The sequence below is a fragment of the Sinocyclocheilus anshuiensis genome, unplaced genomic scaffold (assembly GCF_001515605.1).
Source record: "Sinocyclocheilus anshuiensis isolate Anshui unplaced genomic scaffold, SAMN03320099.WGS_v1.1 scaffold151, whole genome shotgun sequence".
Classification (NCBI taxonomy): Eukaryota; Metazoa; Chordata; class Actinopteri; order Cypriniformes; family Cyprinidae; genus Sinocyclocheilus; species Sinocyclocheilus anshuiensis.
The window spans coordinates 302,462-316,903 of record NW_015548199.1 but is presented as its reverse complement, the minus strand read 5'-3'; the positions used below and the strand labels follow the sequence as shown (position 1 = coordinate 316,903).

The following is a 14,442-nucleotide window of genomic DNA, read 5'->3' as shown; positions in this document are numbered from 1 at the left end:
ACAAGAGACCAAAAAATGCAGATGAGCTGAAGGCCACTGTCAAAGAAACCTGGGCTTCCATACCACCTCAGCAGTGCCACAAACTGATCACCTCCATGCCACGCCGAATTGAGGCAGTAATTAAAGCAAAAGGAGCCCCTACCAAGTATTGAGTACATGTACAGTAAATGAACATACTTTCCAGAAGGCCAACAATTCACTAAAAATGTTTTTTTTATTGGTCTTATGAAGTATTCTAATTTGTTGAGATAGTGAATTGGTGGGTTTTTGTTAAATGTGAGCCAAAATCATCACAATTAAAAGAACCAAAGACTTAAACTACTTCAGTCTGTGTGCATTGAATTTATTTAATACACGAGTTTCACAATTTGAGTTGAATTACTGAAATAAATGAACTTTTCCACGACATTCTAATTTATTGAGATGCACCTGTATGTAGTTTATCTTTTATTTACTCTAGGTACTCTTTGGAATACCTGACTCTGATTGGTCAACTGTGGCATTTAGCAGTCTGATATTTCCTAATAATGCCCTTATGCGTCAGAGAAACAAGGGCACAGCCATCTTTAGGGTCTGTGTACGTTTGCGTCCATTCGTTTATCGTTTTTTTTAACCAAGACGAGAAAAAAAACAAAAACAAGAACGGTTATTGTATTTTTAAAACAAATTGACATGCTGAAAGCCAACATTGAAATTAGAACCATACACACAAAATGTTGCCTGAAAAAGTAAAATATTGACTTCTTTTCAGATTTCTGTCTATGACATTTTGCACTTTTAATAAACATTTGAAAAATTTGCAAATTAATATAGAAAAATGTTGATTTTAACAAGTTTTCTTTGGCCAAATTAGAAGTAATGCTTCTTCAGTTGAGAACTAGAGCCATCTCTGGAACAATGCAGAGACTTAATACAAATATGATTTTTAACCCTTTAATGCGTACAATCACACCAGTGTGATCACTCTATGCTGGTCTCTGGAGTGTACAATCACACTGGTGTGATTAGAACGCTCAGTGTGTCACGTGATCAACTGCTGAATTCAAATCTGCTTTTGCGCTTTGGCTGGCGCGGATACAGGTCGGACACGCTGAGCTCTTGTCATATTATCACAACTATTACATATTATTGAACTGTTTTCAACCATATGCTTATTTTAGGTTTCATACATTTAAATAAACATAAGTACTAGTAAAACTTTATTGTCATGAAATTATACTGGGATATAATTTTGTCATAATTTTGTGTGCTATCTGGGTCACGATATCGGAGAGAACCATGCATGGTTGCTCAAAGCACGTACAATATATGTTGTGTTAGAGCGCTACACACGGCTTTAATATATGGGATAAATATAGAAATATAATATACAAATATATAAAATTATAATCTCCAGATACAGGAAGGCCCGGTTCCAGAATCAAATCACTGAGGGTGCTCTAGCCTCAATGTACATCTATATTGACATATTTTTGCCCTATCCATTTATAGTAACATTCACATATAAATGGCACATTTATATGCGGATGTCACTCCCGAACCTTTGCAGCATGTAACCTGTGACTGGTCCTCTTAGCATCATGCAAAACAAAACTTATTCAAATTCTGAATGGATTAGCCAAGAAAGAACATTTAATCTGCAATTGATGGAATGTTTTTTTATAAAACGTTCTTGTAATGTGACGTATTAACAAAGCTAGAACATTTTATCTGCAATATTTTGAGGATGTTTTGAGGCTGTTGTTGAGCAGCCACATTAGGGGAACGTTATAAGAACATCATTGAGGCCTGAGGTGGTGTAATGTTTTTTATAAAACGTTTTGGAATATTCTTGTGTTTACAAAGCTACACTCTAAATAAAAGATGGTTCTTTAAAGGTTCTTTACACGTAGAAACAGCTTTGAGTTGAATTACTGAAATAAATGAACTTTTCCACGACATTCTAATTTATTGAGATGCACCTGTATATAAAAATAATATTAATACAGATATTAATAATTAAAAAAGATTTACTGATATTAATTGAAAATAAATTGTAACACCAGGTCCTATAAACTTGTCAAAGCACAGTTCTTTATGGAACCTTGTTAAAAAAGGGTTCTATATAGAACCAAAAAGGGTTCTGCTATTGTTAAAAGTAGAAGTACCCAATTTGGTACTGTTTAGAACATTTTACCGGGAACATTTTGAGGATGTTGTTGAGAAAACAGATTATACAATGTTCGCAATAAAATATTAGCACAATGTTCCACAATAATAGAGGAAGAACATTCTCTCAGCCACATTAGGAAAATGTTATGAGGATATAATTTTGATGTCTAAGATTACAATAAAGTTTTTTTCAATAACATTTTGTCATGTGACGTGTTAACAAAGGTAGAACATTGCTAGAATGGCTTCTGCCTTGAGTGGTCAGCAGAAGTCAGCTGAATTCCAGCGTCTCGATTACAAAAATACAAAAGGAAGAAAAAGTCTGGCATTTGGCATCAGTTCTGAACTGTTGCCGAACGTGTTACAGGAGACGAGAAGCGCTGATTGGGCCACGTTTAAATCCACCAATCACTGAGTACTTTTCTCGTGACGTAAGAACATTTGAAATCGTCGAACGCGCGAACGGTTGAAAGAACGGTTTGAAGAAATTGGTATACAATGTTCGTGGTCGGAATCGTCTTATTTGACGGAACTGAGTACGGAGTCTTTCACATTCAAACGCGGCGGAATCGGATACAGAGGTGCTGGAGGATGTTTTACTCACTGGTGCAGTCCGTGGCCCAAACAACAAACCTTTCTCCAGGTCAGTGGAACTCTCTCTTCCACAATAATTACCACTTGGCAAATATTACCTTGATTTCAGTTCAACAAACAAGTAAATTTTAGACATAATATTGACTGTTTTGTTCTGTTTCACCAATGAAAATAGTTCCAAAGAAAGATGACAGCAGAAGTATTTCACATTCTCCAGTGCATTGTTTCAGTACAGCGTTTTGAACCAACCAATCAGTTAAATAAGTGAATTCCCATCATCTACTTCCGGTTTAGTGTATTTAAAAGTATGATTTTTTTCCTCAGCATATATTTTTTGTATATATGTATGTATATATATACTCAGCATATATATTTTTGAGTTGTAAGTAACATACCATGACAAGGGAACTATTTTGCTGAATATTTTTACGAGTGCAAATATTACCTTGATTTTAGTTCAACAAACAAGTACATTTTAGACACAATATTGACTGTTTTGTTCTGTTTCACCAATGAAAATAGTTCCAAAGAAAGATGACAGCAGAAGTATTTCACATTCTCCAAGCAACACTCCGCATTGTTTCAGTACAGCGTTTTGAACCAACCAATCAGTTAAATAAGTGAATTCCCATCATCTACTTCCGGTTTAGTGTATTTAAAAGTATGATTTTTTTCCTCAGCATATATTTTTTGTATATATGTATGTATATATATACTCAGCATATATATTTTTGAGTTCAAGTCTCGGCTCAAGGTTCAGGCTTTTCAAGCCAATGTCAAAGCATGAGTATTGCAGGGAGTATTGCTTGGTCTGTGTGTGACGTCACACAGACCAAGGCCCCTCCCAATCTACCTAAATGTGTCTATGTTCGCGCAAATCATTCGTGGTCCAGCCTCAGCTACAGAAGAAGTGAGTATAAGGGTTTTTTTATGCATCTTTGCAAATCGCCTTTCCTAATAATGTGCTAGTTATCAAGTTTCACGGCTAAAGTAAACAGTACTGCTCGTCACCCCTCAGAAGAGAGGGGTGGGGTGAGAAGAGCTCATTAGCATTTAAAGGAACATGCAACAAAACAGGTTGCTCTGAAAAGAGATGATTTTGACAAGGTAAAAAGGGTGTTTTTTACACTACCATTGAGAAATTTTAACCAAAGCATGTTATAGACTTTTCATTAAGACCCTAAAGAATCATATCAACTTGTGGAAAATGGGCATCCAATGACCCCTTTAAGAAACAACACAGGTTGTGTTGTTTTTAACACATACTTTTTAATAGTGTACTTATTGTAGCATTAACAAAAGTTATCACATGCATTGCAACATTCGAAGCAGATGTCATAAATGTCAGTAGACCGGGAAGATTTTAAAACATACAGTTCTTTCATTATTTCGCACAACCTTACCTTCATACTGTAGAAGACTGAAAAATGGCTGAAAAATGGGTTTGTAGCTAGACAATGGGTTTGTGTGGGTCACCTTAAGTGTGCCGGACACAAGCCAAGTGTTTGCGTGTCATTCTCATTTCATTGGGCTGACCACCCATGTGGACACTTGAAAAAAAAAACATGTTCCATGTAATTTTCCTCTACTTCACTGCTAACGTCTTATGATCAAAGCCTCAAACAAATGGCATTTCTGAATCTGTGTTCCATACACTAGTATTCCATTTTAAAGTTCAGACCTGTGCAGCTGCTCTAAAAGGATAAGTTCTAACATCTATTGCCCTCACATTGACACTATTTCATCGCTGTGAAGTAAAATCAAGGTTTGTAAAGCAGTCATCTCAACCAGTTCTTCATGCTGCACCTGTGTTTAAAGAGAGCACTGCATGCTGATTCAGAATGAACATGCTGTCCTTAAACACAATGCACAAAGTATTAAGGCAAATTCTATGAAGAATCTTATGAAAAATTTCCACCAATGATTGATATAATGCTGCAAATATTATTCTCATTCATATTGTATCAACACAACAAAAATGTAATTAGATAGATAGATAGATAGATAGATAGATATGGAATCACACCACAATAAATACCCAGAATTATCTGCTCATCAGAATGCAACCTGTAAGGTTTAGTAAGATTGTTTTTTTTTTTCTTTTTCCCAAAAGCAGGATTTGCTCTGTCTTGCAATCAATCACTCACCATAGTCACTGTCATAGAAGACGATGAACTTCTGCCAACGCAGCTCACCAACTAATGTCAACATGACATCACTTAGACGGACGGGTGGTCGTGCTGCGAGGGTGTATCTCTGTCCGTCAGGGCTTGGATTGAGTTGGCATGCAGTACGAGGTGATCCTTCAGCGTTTCTCTGGACGTAAAGGTGAGGTATGTGCATGGCATCTGTCAGGGACTGCAGAGCACTGGCTGAGGCACAGCCTGTAGACGTGACCAAGGCCAGGATCCCCTGCGTCATCAGTTCACATGCTGCAAAACGAAAGAAAAGATGGAGAACTGATGAGCTTGGATAGTTTAAGAGTCACCTGAGCAGAAACAATGGACATCTAAACACTCGCATGGATCTGCTGTTAATGGTGTTGATACACAGCACAGCTGAGAAACATAAGAAACAGATAACAAAAAATGTGTGGTAATTCCTGTAGAGTGGCTACCTTCCCTTTATCATCCTATTCACTTTGACAAAAAGCACAATATTCAGTGAAGAGCAGTTAGCATAAAATATTCCCCACATTTTTATTTTATTTTATTTATTTCTATAAATGAGTGTAAGCAGGGGCAGACAATATTTTTGAAGAGGTTATTAATTTTTGATGACTCTTTAAGTTGTGTGAAGTCAGTAAGAGGTCTATTTTGTGGGTAAGACACAATTTGGCTCTAAAATCTAAAATAATTTGGTTATGATCTTGTCAGCTCCAGCAAACAGAAAACGTTTTGTGCCTGGCTAAAAGCATTTTAAATGGAGAATCCCCATTTACTTCTGGATTTGAAAATCAGAACCGCATCAACATCGGAAGACATCACAACTCCGTTCTGTCTTTGTTTCATAATGGCAAGTCAATGGCCACTAAAACTTTGAGGAAGAATTATAATAATAATAATAATTTCAACTGTGCATTGCGATACACCAGTGTCTAAAGGTTACATCATGTTCATTTATTTGACATTTATTCTCTGCAGGCACAGCAAATCTGGAGTGTCACAACTGATTCTGATAAGTGGAAGTGTATAAAAGTTAGAAAAGTACAATAGTAAATTGAGTATTTAGGCATATAAACACCATAATAAAGTAACACACACAAGTAGAACTGGGCAGTATGATGGTAGAAAGGTGTAATTTGTTGAAGATTTTGTACCAGCACAAAATATTGGTCAAGCAATGTCGTTGCTTCAATAATATACAGTAGAACATTTTCATTTAATTCCATCAAGTTCCAAATAAAAAGAGAAAATATACAAATGTTGATATACCTTTAATTTGTAAAGTATGTAACTATTTTTTTCTTTTTTTTTTAATTGGTATTTAGCGTGCAGTAATTATTATTTTTTTTGACCAATACTGTTAGTCTGATAGAAAATATTCGTACCACCACAATTTTGGTCATAACAACCAATACATCATAAAGGAGTTTTATTTTTTATTTTATTTTGTTTTTGTTTTTTTTGAGCATGAAAGGACACTACTTCAGCATGGTTTCAATGCTAAATTGCTGACATTATAAAGGAACAGACTCATTGTCTGCCTTTGTATTAATCAAAGCCAATTGAGTTTTAATTTGACATTGCCTTAATTAAAATCCTTGGTTTTGTTTTAAAGTTACTTTTTTTTTTTTATCAACCATACATTAAAAAAAATATATAAAAAAATAAATAAATACAGCCCCAAATAGCTGACTGAATTTAATTTGTTTTGGCATCTTAAATGAGATATGTGCACTTTTTTTTTATTTTATTCAGCTACAGAAGCCATGCCAAGAAACAAGCTCCATGGGGACAAAAAAAAAGTATAGGCTCTATAGCCTCTTTGGCATTCATATCGCTCCTTTTTAATCAACGTGTTATAATGGGGTGATACCCAGGTCTTTCTGTATATTATAGAATAATGCTTAGTACAGCAAAATAACAAGTCTCATACGATCATACATGTAGCGCATGCTTTAAAATCAGTTGAGAAGTCATTATGCCTTAAACATTAGTCTTATATTGTTGGTCCCAAAAGCAATGTGTACCTTGAGGCTGAGACCCAGCTAACGGCTCAAACTACAATTAGAGTCTAATCAGTTGTCTAGACTGCCCTTTAATTTATTACTAGTCTAGTTTCAATACTGTTGGTGGTGTATTTTCCTTCCCTGGTATCTGGTAACCTCAAAATTTTGGCTTTAGTGGTGCATTTTCTTATAAAAAAGACTTAAAGGTTGATGCCTTATCAAACATACACTGGTTGTGATCTTTGTAATTATATTATTAAACTCAAAAATCTGATTTCAGGGTTAAATGAGGATAAAACATTTAGGTTCTTTGTTCTTTAAAACACAATTTTAAACCTCTTTGCCTCAGAAAACGAATTCTTACTGAAACAGGATATTCAATGAGGAAAAGGGTAGGGCAGGACTTGATTTTTATCCATTTGGAATTCATTGGACCATGAAAACTGGCCATTCGATACGAGAAGTGAGGCAATCGGTTGGACAGAATGGGCTGAAAATTAAGAGGGATTTGTGGCTTTGGCTGAAAAGGAAAGTAGTTTTAGAGGCAAAGTTATTACATTTTGTTGAAAGATTACAGAGACAAACATTTATTTTTCTTTGGAATAACATGCACTGATGCACTGAGCACAATAAGATTAGGGAAGGTGTATTAAGAAAGTAAATTAGGTAAATTTAGATTCCGTGTTGTTCTGTGGTTCTTGAGAAGCATCCAGAAGAGACAAAGTTATATTTTTGTAAAATACAAACCTCTCTAACAGCATGGAACAAAAAGAAAGAAAAATGTAATACAATGCCGATCAATAGATGGATGCATCTCAGAGAAACTCGGTTCTTAGTGGAGAGATATTGAAATGTCATTTTGAGGCACTGGCTAGAGAAGAAATCATGGCAGATAATCAACTTGCAGAGACTATTGACGTGACAAATACTAAACAACACTGAGAGCTCATTAAGTGCAAGACTGCAATGCCACTAAAAATTAAACTTTAAAAATGAACTTTTTTGCAGTATTCATTCATTCATTCATATCACAGAAAAATGTCACAGTGCATAACAATCTGAATGTACCTTTCTCAGATTTATTTCACATTTTACCATTATTAAGATCATTACACTGATTGAAGTACATTCAGTAGCTGTTGAGGTGCAACTATTGATTACAAGCAGAGTGGGGGATTTTAATATATAGCACTTAGGCCATACAAACAAGCATAAGCTGTTCTTCACACAAGCTCAATTTCACATATCACATATTTTAAAATGTCACAATTATAATGCAAAGCATGTATGTGTTGCATTCTCATATTGGCTAAAGGGACATTAGCATTAGCATAAACAATCATCTTCAAGAGTCAGTTTTACTTAGCAAGTCAGCTACTAACATAGAGGCATAACCGTCTGAATCTTGTTGAACAAGTTAAACTGTAGCCTCAGATGGCATGCCCATGGACCACTCACATTCGACCAACAGTCCATTTACTGACTGTCTGAGCACCAAAACTATGATAATCTGGGTTTACACACTTCTGGAAATTATGCCACATGATTTTTTAGCACATAGAAACCAAGTCATGTTTACAAAGTACTGAGTGGTTTTGAGCAATAACTAATTATTGGATTTCTTATATAGTTCACAGTATTAATGGATAGAGACCTTACAGATGTTTTGTAATGTAATTTACCTTATTGGCACAGGTGGCATTTACAGTCCGTATTTTCTTGTTTATTAAACCAGTAAGCATGGCAGTATCAAATGTCTGGATGACAATATGCATATGAAAATCATATGCAGATAAAGTATATGCATAGTAAAATGTCCCATTTATGTATGAGTTCTGGTTCCTTGAATAAAGAAAGAGCTGCCTTAGCATCCACACTAATGCATGATAGCACTTTGCCGCTTTAAAGGGGTCATGAACTGAGAAACCAACAGCATAGGCTCATTAGAAATACGTACCTCTATATACATTTCTGCAAAACAGAAAAACCAAAACTTACCTCTATGTACGAATCACTGTAGTTTCCAGTTGAGATGAACACTAGAGGCAGTAAAATTCAGACAACTTTTATGCCTTTTCATACAAAGTATGATTTACAGGTACAGAGTTTTGATTTATAAAGGCTAATTTTCACACAATTGCTTGTAGAATATTATGTTATGACTTCAAAACTGAGATATGAAGAGCTCCAGTACAAACCCTGTGAAACTTTAGTTCGACAAAACAGCTCAAATCCGCATGAGGAAGTTAAAATAGCACAGGTGCATCAACAAATTAATTTTTATATTACTTTTGCCTTTGTTAACACTATCAGGTAGGTTTAGGGTTGGGTTTGGTGTAGGGGATATTTCCAACATGATAGAGCATTAACCTTTAGCAACACTCCCAGGATATTTGAATTCTGAACAGTCGCAATATGTACCTCAAGCAGCATAATAAAAATGCACGAATACGTGCCTGTACCAACATATTAAAAACATACTGAACGTGTGTTTTAGTGCCACTCTCTGGACATTTCACTTTGAAACTGTCGCGAAACGTGCAGTAAGGTACGTAATAATGGTGTTGCAGAAATATATTTAGAGGCACGTATTTCCAATGAGCCTGGGTTGGAAACCAAAATCCCCTTGATATTTTGACATATAAGAGGACGTAGTACTATAGAGTATAAAAAAACATCCTGTAATTTTTAGAACTCAAAACTTTCTTGATAGTCTAAAAATAGCTTATATTTAAGAAGCCAGTCTGCCAAAATGACAGATTGTGAAATGTGCCACTCTGTGACGTAATAGTGTGGTTAAACCCTGCCTCCACATAAGAAGATCAACGTCTGCTTCTACATCGCTGCCTTTTTAGCCCCGCCTATCGATTTGCGTATGTAGTGTAAATAACGAGAGGCGAATGCAGGTCTGCGCAGAAACCAAATGATAAAGATCGCTCCGAATACAGCAAGAGGCATTGCTAAATTGTGGAAAAGCAGTCTTTGCATTGCCTTTCTTCTGATCCCAACAGATAGGAAAGAGTCGATGAACTTTATTTTGAATGAAGTTCCAGACTGCGTCAGTAAGAACTTGGTCACTTCCTTTTACCATGGATTCATTTACAAACAAGGAACTATTTATGCAGGATTTTCAGAAAGACTGAAACTAAAAGGCGATGCTATGCTGGCTATATTGAATCCGACAGTAATGCCCCACCATACAAGTGTGAGTAACCGAGTAACTGTCTGTTATTACAGATCGTTTTTATATGTATTTATGGATTTTTGACCAAAATCACAACAGTATGAGGAATGTAGGCTGTCAAACACAACTGTTAGCCAATCATAGCAGTGAGCGTTTACTTCAGAGTCTACAATCTGCCACGCCTATTCAAATAGAGTGTTTTAATGAGGGAGGTTAAAAACAGGACAGAAATAGCTTACTTTTTTTTATTTTTTTTTATGTAAAAATCTTGATAACATTTTAAGGGGACTTCAGAGAACAGTACAATAAAAAGGCAGTTCATGACCCCTTTAAATGTTCAAGCTCTTTAAAGCAGGATCAATTCTGATTGTCTGTCAATGTTTTATTGTTCATCAGCTGGACAAAAAATGTTGTGAAAATGATTCCAATGAGATCTTTCCTCTGTGCCTTAATGGTTACCGTTGTGTGTGTGTGTGTGTGTGTGTGTGTGTGTGTGTATCTTTATTTAGAAATGCGTCATTAAAATGAACTGTAACTCAGCAAATACTTAACAAAGAGACATGAGAGATATATCTATAGAAAGCTTGACATGTCTACTTTTAAACTAAGCAAGTCTTATCTAAAGCAAATATTCTGTGATAAAGTAATCCATATGAAGCCAACGCCCACATCACAGCAAACAAAGCATCAAGACCTCAAGTTTTTTTAATTTTACTGTTCGCGTCGCACTGAAGTTGACATGTTCCACAGGCTCTGAGATTCCTGCCCGCACAAGAACCTGGACCACAGCTAAGACCATGTTATGCACACACTCCCAAAATGATGTGATAGTTATATATATTCTAAATAAACTACAAACAAAAAATAGATACATTTATTTTTCCTCATTCTTTCTTGTAGCAATTCCCTCTCAGTCACACACCTGACTGAAAGGCTCATTATGCAGCTCATTATGCAGGCCTGTGTCTTCTCAGGTGTGAATCACATCATTATCCATGACCATTCACGCCCCCTCGCATATTCCTTTTCTACACAAAATTTGTCTTAGAAAATTTAAATCAATATATTGTTTTCTGTGAGTGAGTAAACAAGATGATTTTCAAGAGAAAATAAATGCAACAACACAACTTGAAAGTGAAATTAAGTGAAAGCAACCTTAGATAGGTAACCTAGCTTTTGGCTGCAAAAATTCATACAGCATATAGGTTTACCGATAAGGCCTGTAAGTCACCAATGACCAATCCTTTTAAGGGATTTCAAGGACAAAAGCAGGACAGGAATTCTTGAAACAAGACTTAAGTGAATGTGTCCCTAAAGAAACACCATCAACTGAAGCATGTTTAGCAGCAATTGTCCCCGCATACACCTTAAATGTTGCTGGAGCTGAGCCTGCAGAAAAAAAAACATTAAGGAAGGAATGCCAGTACTGAACCAACAGGGCAGTAAAACTGGATTCAAATTGCACTCTCACTTAAAATTACCAACACTCGTCCTCATGGTTAGTGTGTCGACATACAGCGCAACTGCACTTACAGTGACCGACAGTGTGCGATTCATGCCTTGAGTTCCTTTTCCAATCATGCTCCCCTATCTCCACCCAATGCTTTCCTGCCGTCTCTCTACTGTTATATCCTAATAAAAGCCTATAAAAATAACATTAAAATTGCCAACATTTAAAAGCATAGAGGATCATTGTAGAAAGAGCTCTTGCATTCAAAATGTTTTTTTTTTTTGTAATCTCTGGCAAAAGACCTGAAGTAATCAAAAAATCCCATCTAAAAGCCAAACCCACAAACGTTTCCACATTTCATGCCGGTGATTTCACATGGGCCCTCGAGCCTGCAAAAGTTGATCTACTCTGATTGAGATCTCCCAAGGAAGCTCCTTCAGGAGAGACGCCAGATTCAAGAGCCAAATGTGGGACAGACAACAGGTTCTACCAGCAGAAGATGCTTTTTTATTCTTTTCCCATTCTTGCAAGTACTAGCGGAAGTAGACTTAATAGTGGGAAAGAATACATGTGGACCCTCGTCTAAGCATGAGCTAGACTGTCCATCACTAAAGGCAACTGAAGAAACAGAGATAACCAAATAGGGCTCTGGTCATTCAACAGAACAGATTTACCTCTGCCGCACCAAAACTCACAATCTGAGGATGCAACCTTCATTCTCTGGGCTTCAACCCATGCCTCGAGATAATATCTGCTCCCAGATTCAACTGACCTGGCATGTGCACTGAACTTAGCGACCTTAGATGCCCAAAGCAGAATGTGCCATGCTGAGCTCTACATGTGGAGTGAATGTATTCTTCCTTGATGGTTTATGTATGAGACAGTCAACCTGTTGTCTGTCCTAATGACCACATGACAGTCTTGAATATCAGGAAGGATGTGGGTCAAAGCCAGAATTGTCACCATCATCTCAAGCCAATTCGTATGTCACGTAAATGATCACCCCTCAGGCTCCGTAGACTGGGCAACCATTGAAAACTGCATCCCAACCTTTTGACAACATCAGTTGTAATCATCTTGCAGTGACAGACTCTGGGGTTGTTTCCATTTTAACAGTCTGATAGCATCAGAGTGACCCTTAAGGTCATTGCACACTGAGTCCGAAATTTTCATATGTGTTTTTAGTTTTTTTTTTCGTATTCATCATCCTTTCCTTTCAAAATGGTTACTACGGATGTGAAAACGCAGAAAAGCGAACCTGGTCAGATTTTTTTTATGACGGACGAAAGTTTCGGAGGCAGTGTGTAAACGTGATTGACACAACGTGAGGTCGTATTTAATTTTTAACATGTGAAAATGTCAGATTGAATTTCGGACTCAAGTGTGCAAAAACCTTAAATAAGGATCAAAGGGACAAATTCCTTGGCTGTTGACCCACCAATAAAATAGTCCCATATGAATCAGGTGCAATGGTACATGAAGCCACTGCCATGAGACCCAAAAGTCTGTGAAACAGACCTACAGGAATGTTTTGCCCAGTCCTGAACTGATTCAGAAGCACAGCAAAGGGACAAGAGGAGTAGACAAAAGTGCATGCAATGTGTATAAGTTCAGTTTGACTGCCAGAAATACATTCTTTTGCCTCAGCAACAAAACAGTCTTCTGAAGGTAATTGAGAACTGAGAAATGCCAAAAAATACCAAAGCCACGGACTGAGCCAAAACCAGCTAATCATTGAAGTGTTCCAAGACACATTAGCGCTGGAGCCACAATGGAGCCAGCTCACATCCATGCACTTTGTGAAGGTACAAGGTGCTAAGACAAGACCAAAAAGAAGAACCTAGAATTGCTAAGTTTTTTCCCTAAAAGCAAATCCCATGATTGTGCATAAACCATTGTCCTTCTTTGGTGTCACAAAAAAAAAGTGTCTCCTGGCAACCAACCAAAATGGGGAGTACTTCTGTTGAAAAGATGTGGGTACTGCTCCTGTGCTCTGAAGGCTTTGTTGCACGATGTGTAACTGAGTAAACTATGAACTGTTGTTGTCTGAAACAGGTCAGAACAGGTAGAGCAGAATCTCAAGGAAAGCAATAAAAAAGGCAGATATGCTTCATTGGTCTGACACAGTTCTTGAAAATTTGCCTTTTGCAAAACAGGAACAATGCCATTGTAGTTGTGTAAGGTGTTATTGTGCAGAGCATGAGTGAGAAAATCAATTCTTTCGAATTAATTGTCATCCAAAACATGGCACGCAATGCAACTGACAGAGTAGAATCTCAAGGACAACTAGGACAAAGGCAGATAAGCTTAAACAGTCTGATATTGTTCTCTGATTAAGCCTGTCCCTAAATTGCAAAGTAGCGCAGGGCATGAATGAGAAAAATGTTGATCAAAAATGCACAGCTGAACTTTTGTCAGAATGGAACCGACAAAATGTCCAAATATTCAGTAGCTATATGCACAAAATCTATCACCAGTCTAATCTCCTTAAATAGGCAAGTGAGCTCCTGTCCATAACGGAACTCCTCAGAGTCCAAAGCAGTAGTAGATAGAAGCATACGGTAAACATTGCAAGCTTCTGGTCTTGAACACCCCTTACCAAAAAGTAGTATACTTCAAGTTTATTTTAGTAAGTATACTTAAGTAAAGTTCAAGTATATTTTTAAGTATACTTTATGTAGTAAGTATACAAATATCAGTGTACTAGTAGTATACTTGTAAGTGTACTATTTCAATACTCCTTGGGACTAAATTGGCCCACTTTCTAGTATATAAAAGTATACTTTTAAGTATACTTTAAGTATAACAGTAGAGTACACAACGTACACAACTAGTTTACATCAAAATGTTTAGTTTGTACTGCAACTATACTAAAAGTGAACTACTGATAGT

At 36.6% G+C, this 14,442-nt stretch overlaps 1 protein-coding gene across 1 annotated transcript in view; it reads right to left on the bottom strand.

Moving 5' to 3' along the window:
* Window positions 1-14,442, bottom strand: part of grid1b (glutamate receptor, ionotropic, delta 1b) — a 484,036-nt gene that overhangs the window by 249,353 nt on the left and 220,241 nt on the right. The window contains exon 3 of the mRNA XM_016439916.1: window positions 4,893-5,177. Coding sequence (XP_016295402.1) covers window positions 4,893-5,177 — 285 coding nt within the window. The remainder of the gene's footprint in view (window positions 1-4,892; window positions 5,178-14,442) is intronic.